The sequence below is a fragment of the Cydia strobilella genome, chromosome Z, assembly GCF_947568885.1.
Source record: "Cydia strobilella chromosome Z, ilCydStro3.1, whole genome shotgun sequence".
Taxonomy (NCBI): domain Eukaryota; kingdom Metazoa; phylum Arthropoda; class Insecta; order Lepidoptera; family Tortricidae; genus Cydia; species Cydia strobilella.
Window position 1 is genome coordinate 35,541,483 of NC_086068.1, and position 13,332 is coordinate 35,554,814.

The following is a 13,332-nucleotide window of genomic DNA, read 5'->3' on the forward strand; positions in this document are numbered from 1 at the left end:
TGCAGATTTACACAATTAGCAAAACTGTGTTAAGTATAATGACACGTTCTTGAGAAAGTTTCACGTCATAATGCAATTCGCAATGAACAAAAAGCGGATTATTACGATAAATTTAAATTTATTTCGAATAATATAATAATAAATCACTAGTATTCGTCATATTTAAACTGACAAATACAACAGTTTGAACAAAATCTTAAATTTATTAGAACAAATACTCAAAAACCAAGAAAAAAATCTTTAGACGCCATTTTCTCAAAATGTTGCTTATGTGGGTGAACACAGTATTGCTTATCAACATCCACTTAAGAAAGCACTGATTAACATGAATTAATGTATGTTACAACTAATATTCAAATTAACATGTAAGCTCTAACTACCTGAAATAAAACAATATATTTAATTAAGATAACTTAGTTAAGATAATCTCCAAATATAGAGATTGTAACTGAGTTGACTGTACCTCTAACATTAATTTTAGTAATAAACAGGTTAATTTTTTTTTTTTTTTCAACTCGATCGGTCATTTATTAAATAATCGAATAGCCTGCGGTGTAGGCATGGTTGCATTTTTATCACCTGTCACTATGCCTGTCACTTCCGCACTTACATACTTGTTAGAACGTGACAGGCATGGTGACAGGCGATAAAAATGCTACCGTGCTCAGCCCGCAGAACACATGCAGCATGCTTCGGTATATTGGACTTGGCTATAATTATATTGGGAATGGCTTTTCTTCTAGACAAGCGCCTTGCTCTCTCTTTCGCTCTGGTTTTCAACCTGATCTAAATGTTTTATTAGATCAGAGAGCAGGACAAGAATGTACAGGGACAGCACAGGCAAGATTTTAAGTTCGGTGAAGTGATCCACGCAAGAATCTCTTTGCGAGGTACGAATAGCCCTTTTTGCATCTTGAAAGCAGTCTGCATTGTATTTGTAACCATTTGGGTGATTATTAAATTGTCCAATTTTTTTTTCATAAAAGTTTTCATTTTTCACATATTGTTACATACGAGTAAGTATATCAAAACTACATACAAAAAGCAATTTTTTGATGCGTATGGCCAAGATTAATACCATCAGGTAAGGTAAATAAAATGAGTACATAAACACGGTTGTGACAAAGTATCCCTAAGTCGTGACATTTCGGTATTTTGGCGGCCAACTCTACTATTTTGATTAATATAATAATTTTAACATAGCTATGTCACTCCTATGACTACGACAAACCATACCATACGTTGAAATCCGTCAAACTATAAAGGCTGTTATAGAGCGTGACAAAGAATTCGATACACATCATAATTATACATACATACATACACGCGAAACATGTTTTATTGCTTTGGCATTCGGGCAATAGTAGCAAATGATCTATAGCTAATAAAAATCCGTTTCTGAAGGGGGCATGTGCCTCTAAATTAATTAAACGAATTAATTACGTCACGACCACGTGTCTATATGTTACGAACGAGGACTCAAAAGTCCGTGGTGGTGACAGATTTTTGAGGCCATTGTCGTGATAATTTGGAACATGTTCGGTATTACGGAGAAATTACCTTTGAGTTTGCAAATGTTAAATAATTAGCTTAATCTGCAATGTATGTGAAACTGGTACTTACGTTAAAAAGGCTAAAGCTTTAAAAAGACTGCCAGTAGTAAAGATAATTTACTACCGAGTACCGCTTGTTTATATTACCACGCGCGGCGGTGACACGAAAACTGATCACAAAATTTATGTTGTTTAAAATTATATTAAGTCATTATATATCCATACAGTTTTTAAACAGTGTTGTAGAACAGGGATTAGAGTTTTATATTTGATATAAACTCTTGCAAAATCACTTCATAAAAAAACTAATATAACAAAATCCGGGGAAGTCGCACTACACGTTTCGTGACATTTCAAACTTGTAACTTTTTTTAAATATGTTTTTAATACTCCTAGGATAATACATTTAGTTTAGGTTGACATAAAACTAGGGGTAAATTGCTAAGTATATTGATATAGTTTACTTATTTTCTTAAAAAAATATGCTATTCTTACATGTAAAACAAAAAAACGTAAGAATAAGAATCACCCATTTCCCCATAGTTTAATACTGTACCGAACCTTTGACTACTAGCGAATGATATACCATCTTCAAGTGTTTTATTGTCAGTTCGTCACGGAGCGCATAGCAAGCAGAACTCATCAACATGTTTACATGATGTACTTCATGCTTCCAGTATAACTGTGAGTGTAAATATACCCAAAAAAATTACCACATCAACTTGATTTATTCTATCCGACTTTCTCGTTGTCGGTGAAAATAGTATTGCGCTTGACTTATTGGTATTTAATGTCAAATCTCGAAACATGTCTGATTTTCATAGAAATTATAAATGATAGTATAAATATGTAAACATAAATAATATAATATTCGAAAGGTAGCGTTTCATAGAGTTCGTCGGCCTTTTCGTTTCCCGGGGCATGCGGGTATCGTTGGAAACGAAAAGGCCGACAAACTCGCGCGAGCAGGGGCTAAGGGGAAGAACTACAGTCCTGAGCCGTATTGTGGGATTCCCAGAAGCCTAACGCGGCTCACCCTTTAGGGTAGGGTTTTTAGACCTACTGTCACTACAAAACCATTCAACTCTGGAGGGAAAAACCAGGTTTGAACCATTCCAAAGCGCTTATCAAGGCCTTCAGCAAAAAGGCGTCTTCGAGCGCCTTGGCGCTGCCTAGGAACCAACTGCGCAACTTGGTTAGGGTGCTTACCGGGCACTGCGGCCTAAATAAGCACATGCACACTATGGGGAAACGTGACATGGGGCGGTGCAGACTCTGTATGGAGGCAGAGGAGACGCCCCTACACATCCTCACAGAGTGCCCCTGCCTAATGCGCACTCGTGACTTGATCCTGGGTGGACATATATTGCGCCCGGAGGAGTTAAAGTCTCTCGAAACCAAAAAGATCCTGCAGCTGTTTGAAGTTGCAGGTTTGGATCGAGAGTTGTAGTAGGTGGCGATCACAATAGATCAGAGATGGTCGCAGTGATACATAGGCTCTGGAGCCTTACATTGCCCCTAGAAAAAGAAGAAGAAGAAGAAGCGTTTCATAGGAACTAATGATTTAATTTGCCTAAATAAAGCAATATGACTAAAAATTTAAATTAGTATAGATCACTAATATTTACTTCTTCTCTGCACATATGACTAAAAATTTAAATTAGTATAGATCACTAATATTTACTTCTTCTATGCTTTATCCCATTTCACTTGGGGTCGGCTCTCCTCGTCCTTGTTCGCCAGACACGTCGGTTCTGGGTCGTCGAGTCATTTACTCGGGCTTTTTTCAGGTCACTGTTGATAACGGATGTCCAAGTCAGTGCGTGGGTCTGCCGCGCTTCTTCGGGCCGGTACTGGTAACTGGTGGTTAAGGACTTGTCGGGTCACATGCTCTTCAGGCCTTCTCATTACATGCCCATACCACCTAAGACGCGTTTCTGATAGTTTTTTATTACTTCCACGGATATGCTCGATCCTCACCCTGTCGGCGAGGGTGACACCTCCGGCCCATCTCAGCATCTTCATTTCTGTCGTATGTACCTTTGTGGTGTGGACCTTTTTCATGGGCCAGCATTCGGCACCATAAATTAGGGCAGGGCGGACTGCGGTTTTATAGACCTTTCCCTTTACACGAACCGGCATTCTCCTGTCGCAAAGCACACCCGAGAGCTCTCTCCACTTCATCCAACCGGTGTTGATGCGGTGGGCTACGTCTGCGTCGATCGTACCGTCGTTGGAGATAAAAGAGCCTAAATATTTGAAGTGATCAACTTCCTGTAGCTGCTCATTCTGTATTTTTACAGTACAATGTTGGTTGGTATCTGAATAACAACACCGCATATATTCTGTCTTTTGCCGGCTTATCTTTAATCCAGCAGTTTCCAGGGCGGATCTCCAACTCTCAAGCGATTTCTCTAGGTCTTCGGGGCTATCTCTGGTGAGAGCAATATCATCAGCTAAGAGTAAGTCCCAAGGCGGCTTCTTCTGTATACTCGCGGTAAGGTGTACCATGACAAGATTAAATAGAAGTGGACTCAGAGCCGACCCTTGGTGTACACCTACCCTTACTAGGAATTCCTTACTTATTCCTGCTGGGTTCTTTACCTTAGTATAGACGTTTTGATACATGTCGGAGATGATGTTGACATAATATTCCGGTATGTATTGTGAACGCAAACATTGCCCAGCTGTCGAGGTACTCGGTCGAATGCCTTTTCAAGGTCTATAGAGGCCAGGTGCGTGTCTTTCTTGATTTCCCTGAGTTTTTCCAACAGAATCCTTAAACTGTGCAGTGCGTCTGTGGTTGATTTCCCTGTTACAAACCCACACTGGTTTTCGGACAGATGTATTAACTTCCGGAGTCGGTTATTGATGACTCTTTCCCATATTTTGAGCGTGTGTGACATGAGTTTAATGGCGCGGTAGTTCGCACACAGTCTGATGTCCCCTTTGTCCCCTTTGAAGAATGGGATCAGATAACTCTTCCTCCATTCGTTCGGTAGTCCATCACATAGAATTCTATTAAAAAGCAGTGTTAGAAATGTGGCATTCTGTTCCCCTAACCATTTCCACAGTTCAGCCGGGATCTCATCAGGCCCAGTCGCTTTGTTGTTGGCCATCTTATCTGCTGTTTTTACTTCTTCTGGGCTGATTTCCTGTATTGGTCCCTCGACAGCTTCTAGGTGAGTTGGTTCTTCAAATGGATACGTTTCATTAAGTAGTTGTGAGTAATATTCGTGCCATCTCGCGTTGGTATCATCATTAGAGGTCAACAGTTGGCCTTTCAAGTTTTTGATGTATTTTGTAGAGCGCACATCCATGCTGTTTGTATGCCTTTGCCTTGCGATTTTAAACAGTTCTCTGTCATCTTTAGCTTTTTCCAGCCTGCTGTAAAAGTCGTCATCGCATTGTGCTCTAGCATGTGCAACTTCTCGTTTGGCCTCCCTTTTTGCAGTGCGATAGTTTTCGCGATCTTCATCTCTTTCACTTTGTTGCCAAGTCTTAAAAAGGGTTTTCTTGGTTTTGACTTTTTCTTCAACCTCCGATTTCCACCACTTTGCTTTCTTGTTATTCGCAGGTGGGCCTTTACAGATTCCCAGCAGTTCAGTGGCATTTTGTATGCAATGATCCTTGAATCCGGTCCATAATGTATCGGCTGTGCTGTTGTCTATCTGTGGATTTTCATCCAGATGTTGTTGTATTTTCTTAATCAGACGGTCTCCCTCCAAGTGTGCCAGTTTGTACCTACGAATTTTAGGTATCTTTTCTTTATGAACCTTTATAGGCTTCGACGTAAGGAAATCAGCGACTAATAATCGATATTGCGTTGCGAGAGGCTCCCTAGGTATGATTTTGCAGTCCTTGAATGTACATACTTTAGAACGGTCCGCAAGGATGTAGTAAATTTGGGTGCTTGATCCACCACTTTTGTACGCGATCTTATGTTTGTCCGGTTTTATGAAGAATGTATTAATTATAGCCATGTCATGTGTGACCGCGAGTTTCAAGATATTGACACCTTGCGCATTCTGGTTTCCATAACCTTGGCCGCCGTGTACTCTCTGATGACATGGTGAGGTGCTTCCAACATGGCCGTTAAGGTCTCCCGCGACATAGTTGGTTTCGTCGAGCGGGTAGGGTTGCATTAAATCGCTTAAGTTATCCCAGAAGCTTTGTTTCTCCGCAGTACTGCATCCCATCTGAGGAGCATAAGCTGATACCACGTTCATACACGGTTGGTTGTCCAATGCTAATTTCACTGCTATAATACGGTCGCTAACACGTGTGACTTCTACTATACGCTTCTGCAGATCACTATTTGTCGCGATGCCTACACCATTCTGCTTTGCGGTCGTGCCGTGATAGATAAGTTTGTATCCGTTTCCGATGTTTCGCGCCTTAGACCCCCTCCACTTGATCTCCTGTATGCAACACACGGCAACCTTGCGTCTGAGAAGAACTTCGCTCAGCTCTGCGCCGCGTCCGGTCATGGAGCCTACATTCCATGTTTGCTATACGCATTTTTGGATTTCGTCGTTGCAGATCCACGACTCGACCGTCGCTTTGGGGGTACGCCCTAGTGTTTTCATCGCCCTTGGTTCCGTCGTCGCTTCTGGGGGACGCCCTAGTATTATGCCTCGTATCTTTATTTTTACTTTTCATGGTGAGGAGTGGTTGGTTTGACTTGTAATCACTAATATTTACATGAACCAATAAAAACGTGTTAGTTCAAGTTTTGGTTGAGATATGGATGAAACGAACTAACCTAACTACATTAAAAATAGTTCATTTTAAGGAATAAAAGTCTCTTCGTTCAAGTTTTGGGCTAGTAGATTCGTTGAAACAAGTAAAACAAACCTCAAAAAAAAAAACGATTGGATATGAAGACTTACGTTTGCTAATTTAAGCTATGGAAGCTATATCTACCTTTTCCCGGAAAATTTATATATTTTTTGAAAAAACTATTCCTTGCCTAAAACTTAAACGCCGTTCATCTATTGGTTCATACGCACAATATGGGAACCATAACTTGAAGGACTTAGAGAGGATTAAATAAATTTTGGCAAATTTCCCATACATTGATTACAAAATAAAGCTGTAAGAACATTAGAAAAAAACCGGCAAGTGCGAGTCGGACTCGCGTTCCAAGGGTTCCTTACATTACACAATTTAAACAATGTATTTTTTATGTGAAACGTGAGTGAAATGTCAAAAACTAAGTAATTAAGCCCGACTCACGCTTAACTGCACATTTCTAATAGGTTTTCCTGTTATTTATTTAGTCGTATGGCATATTACAATTCATGGTCGCTTTACAGATTTACAAATTAATAGTTAGGTTCCTCACCCAATGGGCTGCGTTGTCGCTTAGCTTAAGTAAGTCCAGAGGATCTCCTGTGTACTTCCTTTTCCTGTAATCTAAAGGTAAAGATCTAAAATTTTAGACCCAGTAGTTTCGGAGATAAAGGGGGTGGGGGGGAATGGTCATATTTTGCCTATTTTCTTGAATAACTTCTAAATTGTTTATCCTAAAATTATTAAATAAATATATTTGAAATTCTCACAATGATTTCTTTCATTTGGTATGTAACACGATATAGTTTAAAAACTTTATTTTTTAATTTTCACATTTACCAAAAGTGGCCTCCATGTTAAAAATTCATTTGTTTACGTTACATTCGTCTTTGGGTCACAATCTTACATATGAATACCAAATTTCAACTTAATTGGTCCAGTAGTTTCGGACGGACAGACGCACCAGTGATCCTATAAGGGTTCCGTTTTTTCCTTTTGAGGTACGGAACCCTAAAAATAATCTAAATACGAAGAAAAATTATGTCAATATATACTTGAAGCGCAATTAAAGCCGCAAATTTCCAGCGGACATCTGAATAAAATTTCTATACAAACGGTGTTTTTCGCGCGAAACATGTAAGTGGCAAGCGCTCCGGACCGCATCTGTGGAATTGTTGCCTTAGAACTGAAATGTCAGCCTCGGGGAAGTGTTACAGTTTTAGTCAATTTTAAAGCCGTTTATCTTCTGGGCGTAGTCCTGGTTCATCCTTAGGGCGCTTTTATCTGTAAGACGCAGCCCTATGTGTAAAAAAAAACACTGATATAGCTCTTTAATTCTTCGTTTTAAAAAAAGTGACTAAAATCTATTTTTTGCCGCCATATGATTAAATAAATAAATATCTTATAGCAGAACCTCGATAACACGAATCTGAAGAAAAAGTAAAGTACAGTCTCATTATATTCTTTGAGTTACAGAGGTTTGTTATGCGTTTATTATATTATGTATTATGTTCGAAATAAGAGGGTGTTAAAATAATACGTGTAAATTTTCGAGTTGTAGAGGTGAAATGCAATCTTTCGTGTTATGGAGGTAAAAATAGTACTGGATACTACTTCGTCTTAATAAGGTTAAATATGTAGAGTTAGGGTTTTAGGCTACTATGAACTATGAAGGGAAGGGAATAATGCCTTACCGAGGTTAGAGTTATTAACTCTATTACAGATAATTGCGCCTTAGTCTATGGTTTTTGTTGGAATTGACCGTGCCAGTAATTTTGATGCCGTTTTTATATAGACGTCGCGTGCCGAAGGACGAGACGAGACGAATAGCGAAACCGAATGTTTGGGCGCAGGGTAAAACGGACCTCTCGCTATTTGCCTATTGGCTTCATCACTTGCTTGGTCACTTGTAAGCATATGTATGTAACTCCAGGGTTACTTGTTGTGGTCTGCAGTGGCTGAATTAGTGCTGCGATATGGGTCAATAGGTACCTATACTCAATATTATTTAGGGGTAGGAGATAATTTAATTTATAGAAATAAATTGATTCCGGTTCGTTACAGCCAAATATCATAATGCCCTTTTACATATTTTACTAAATCTCAAATGGTATTAGTTCCAAAATGCCTAAATTCCCAAATTGACTTATTTTCAATACATTGTCATAATAACATTTACACATTACATCCGATATCCAAATTGTATAAGTTGGTAAAATGAACAATAACTTCAAATACTTACCGAAATATTATTAAGAGTTAAAATGCATTAGTTTCCTAATTACCAAAATTCAAAAATGCCTTTTGTTGATAGGCCCAAAGATCAAAATGACACTGTCTCATAATACCTAAAATTCTCGATTGTACAGAATAAAAACAGTAAGAAGACGAAAATTGGGATGCTGTTGATAATTAATTTAATTACTCATTGCTTAAAAACTGTAGCTTCAACATATTTTTAGATATTTTGACAATCTGTCGTTTTTGTATCTAGTTAATTTGGATATTAGACATTTTGGGAAATGGTATAATTGAAAATTCATCAAAACATGATCAAGTCAGTTTATGGCATTTTGGGTAATGCTAGAATTGAAAATTTATCAAAACGCGATAGTCTAAATGAATTATTGTCATATTTAGCTTTAGACATTATGAGAATAATCTGTTTTAACATTCTGATATTCTAGGAACACGTTATTATGATATTTGGCTGTAACGAACCGAAATCAATAAATTAATTAGCATATACATTTTTATAGGCCCTTACACGAACTAAACTTAAACAAATCGTATGAATTGAAATGAAATAATTAGGTACTTGATAAACTAAATTACTTTTAAGTCAAGACAAATCAATCTTTACGCACCTAGTCCTGAATGTGCTGTTGTAGGTCTAGGCAACACGCAATTTCGAATCATTCTTTACGCACCTAGTCCTGAATGTGATGTTGTAGGTCTAGGCAACACGCAATTTCGAATCATTCTTTACGCACCTAGTCCTGAATGTGCGGATGTAAGTATAGGCAACACGCGATTTCGAATCATTCTTTACGCACCTAGTCCTAAATGTGCTCTTGTAGGTCTAGGCAACACGCAATTTCGAATCATTCTTTACGCACCTAGTCCTGAATGTGCTGTTGTAGGTCTAGGCAACACGCAATTTCGAATCATTCTTTACGCACCTAGTCCTGAATGTGCGGATGTAGGTCTAGGCAACACGCGATTTCGAATCGTTCTTTACGCACCTAGTCCTAAATGTGCTCTTGTAGGTCTAGGCAACACGCAATTTCGAATCATTCTTTACGCACCTAGTCCTGAATGTGAGGATTGTAGGTCTAGGCAACACGCGATTTCGAATCATTCTTTACGCACCTAGTCCTAATGTGCTCTTGTAGGTCTAGGCAACACGCAATTTCGAATCATTCTTATTCATATTCATATTCATTCATATTTATTTATTGCATCCATGGTACACAGGTGTTACATATATATAATAGTTTCACATGGGCCCTGGTAGGGCAAGGCAATTATCTTAAATCTAAAGATTAGTTTATATATGTACAATATATTTGACAGTGTCTTATTTAACTTTTAATAATTTCATAGTTGTATTATATAATATATAGTTATTTCTAAAGTCAATAACTGATTTTATTTTACCAAAATTTATAAAATTAAATATACAATAATAATATACATGCTTAAAGCAATTGTAAGTTTATGTCAAAAATATCGATACCTATATAATGTCAATTTCAATCTTAAATTAAAAATTGTAAAATGAGACATGTCCAATAAATACACTAAACTACAAAAGAATTACATTTCATCTTCCAAAAAATCTTTAAGCCTATAACAACACTTATTAATTAAAAAGTCCTTTAACTGTTTATTGAATAGCGTTTCTGATGTCTGCAATTTAATGTCGTCGCTGATTTTATTATAAATTTTGATGGACCTCATGTTTGGGCTTGATTTATGTAGCTTTCTTTACGCACCTAGTCCTGAATGTGCTCTTGTAGGTCTAGGCAACACGCAATTTCGAATAATTCTTTACGCACCTAGTCCTAAATGTGCTCTTGTAGGTCTAGGCAACACGCAATTTCGAATCTTTAGTTACAAACATCGTCTTAAGACAATTAAAATTATTTTAAAACGGGTCACTCACGTATTATTAAGTCGAATAGCTCGACATGTTTCGATCCAATTTACGAGCCCGGATTAATTTACGAGTCGGGCTTGTGCCCGCAGTACACGGCGCGCCCTCGACCAGTGAAGACGTGTCGTTGCTCCGTGAAGAGGATCCTCGTAAATTAGATCGAAACATGTCGAGCTATTGGACTTAATAATACGTGAGTGACCCGTTTAAAAATAATTTTAATATGTTTGAGTCTCATGGGCGTTTTATAGTTAAAATCGTCTTAAGCCGATTAACAGAGAAATTTATTCGTGCAATTATTATTAATTTCTATATAAAGATGTCAATCACAATGAAAAATCAACGATAATGAATTTATAGATTGTAATTTGGTACATCCCACAATAAATAAGGAAAAATATTAACATTTAAGTTACAATTATTATTATTTTTTAAATGGACATTTGAATGGGTTATGGGTTTAAAAGTCTACGAGTATGATATGTGGGTGGGATATTAATAAAATAATGTATATTTATATTGTTTTCCAGAAATCCATCGTTAAGTCCGAATGGAGAAATGACTAAAGTGCACTGGCCGGTGCACACCGCGTTCGGCAGGGAATATCTGTCTCTGGCAGTCAACTCCAGCGCTGTGGGCCACGGACTGCGAGTTAAACAATGTGCTTTTTGGCAAAAATATCTCCCCCAATTAATATCAGCGACAAGTAAGTTGAATTCTAGTTGCATATTGAGCGAAAATGAGGTATTTGTTGTAAAATATATATTTACACATGTTACTGATATATGATGGTATGTTTAAATACTTAACAGCATGAATTGGATTCAGTGTTTGGTAAACCAATTTTATTTATCAGTAAAAATCGGCCAAGAGCATGTCGGGCTTGCCGGGCCATGCTCAGGTTCCGTAGTTATCATTTTGTCAGAATAGGCTAAACGAGGGCTATTAGTATGTAAGTATCATGTACATTACTATACAAGCATAAGGGAGTACCTTCGCAGCGCTTTGTACGTCTTTTTACTAAGAAGAGAAGACTTTTGCAATAATTTAAAAACGGCTGGAGTGATCATTTTCGCTATTTTATTTTATTATTTATTTAAACAAACACAAGTATAAGTTTACAGCTACCTATGCCAAGACAATTGAGGATGACTCACGTTAGACCGGGCCGTGTCCGGGCCGGAGCTTCCGGCGCTTCGTTTTCTATGGAAAGCATCACGTGATCACCTGTCATGTCGTAGAAAAGTAAGCGCCGGAAGCTCCGGCCCCGACAAGGCCCGGTCTAACGTGAGTAATCCTTTATACTGCTAATACATAGTCAGTATCATAAACATGTATAGGCACCAATCATGGGACTTGTAAAAGGAAATTAAGAGTATTTGTGATATTTCCCTGATACATGTAAAATGTTACCGTTTTGCGTGTTAGAAGTTGAATGTCCTATCCGTCTTTTATGTTTCAAGCGTGTTGTATCAAAGATTCAGCAATTAGTTTCCACATAATTAAGAAATTAAAACTATGTCTTTTTTCTCCAGTCATGGTCACCAAAGCGCCAGTAATGGTACCCCGGTAATGGGCGTGGATCCAGTAATGGGCCCCCTATAATGGGCATTACATAGGGTATATAAAATATTGGAATAAGATTTTGGCAAAAAAATCATTTTTGGTATAAGCTTTTATCGCTGAATTTATTTTTCTTTACACAGCCAACTAATACTCATCGAGACAATTCCGACAACCCCAAACACAATTAGTTTGAGTTTATCACAGAGTTCCCATGGCTATCTCCTGTCTCCATCATCAGATCAGGACCATGTTATCATAATATTGCATTTTCACCCGATTTGCATACCTAGATACCTACTTATGTAAAAATTTTACTCAATCGGAAAGTGGCTCAAATTCAGCTTCCAAAATTTGACCCACACTAATAGACCGGGAGCCAGGAACAGATTTCCATGACCAATCGCCTCCCGGGCGAAAGCTCGTATAGTGGTTAACGGTTATAACTTAACTACTTGTTAGTAAAAAGGTTAAGAACAATTGCAAACAGGACTACAAACAACTGTTTAAAATATGCAAAATTTTACCAATGTCATCAAAACTTAAATATATGTTAGCTCGAAATAACCATGGCAGCCAAGAACATCTAGAATTAGCTAACCATAGTCATAAATCCAAGGCACTTTCCGCGGGTAAATATGTAGTACCTAGAGTGTCAAATTACTACGGTGATAGGACACCTAGCAAACGTGTGCCCTATTTACTAAACACTTTGCCCGGGGAAATAGTCTTGGAACCCAAAAAAACTAGTTTTAAAAATCGCTTTAATAATCTCCTTGATGCGCTATAAGCGATTGCCTTCTTTATAGAGCATCCTGGATATACCTACTTACTTAAACTATATTTTCATGTAACTATTAGATTAAGTAACTCCAAATTGTGTTATATGTTACCTACTTAGTATACCTAAAATATAGAACTTAGTATAAAAAGAGATCGTTACTTGACAGTCAAACTAATTACAGTTTTGTGGAGCTTTATTAAATTGTAGTTTTTAACATTTGATTGTAATAAATAAAATAAAAAATAATAATATATTTAATAATAATATGTATGATGAACCTTCGTGGACGTCAGCTGCCGCTCCGTTTCTGGGTTGAGGAATGTCAGCCACCGAAACACGTAAAAAAATTGTCATCGCCTCCCGCTTAATACTTTGTCAGATGATAGTGTAGATTAGATGCTATTGTGAATAAAAAAAATCGTCAGCCGGTTGCGTCGCGGTGGAAAGACCGTCAGCTGGTCACATGAGCATGTAAAAAA

At 37.7% G+C, this 13,332-nt stretch overlaps 1 protein-coding gene across 1 annotated transcript in view; it reads left to right on the plus strand.

Annotated features, from left to right (window-relative positions):
• The window catches only part of LOC134754238 (acetylcholinesterase-like), a 37,575-nt gene that overhangs the window by 10,621 nt on the left and 13,622 nt on the right, over positions 1 to 13,332 (plus strand). The window contains exon 2 of the mRNA XM_063690421.1: positions 11,037 to 11,212. Within this exon, the coding sequence (XP_063546491.1) occupies positions 11,037 to 11,212 (176 nt within the window). The remainder of the gene's footprint in view (positions 1 to 11,036; positions 11,213 to 13,332) is intronic.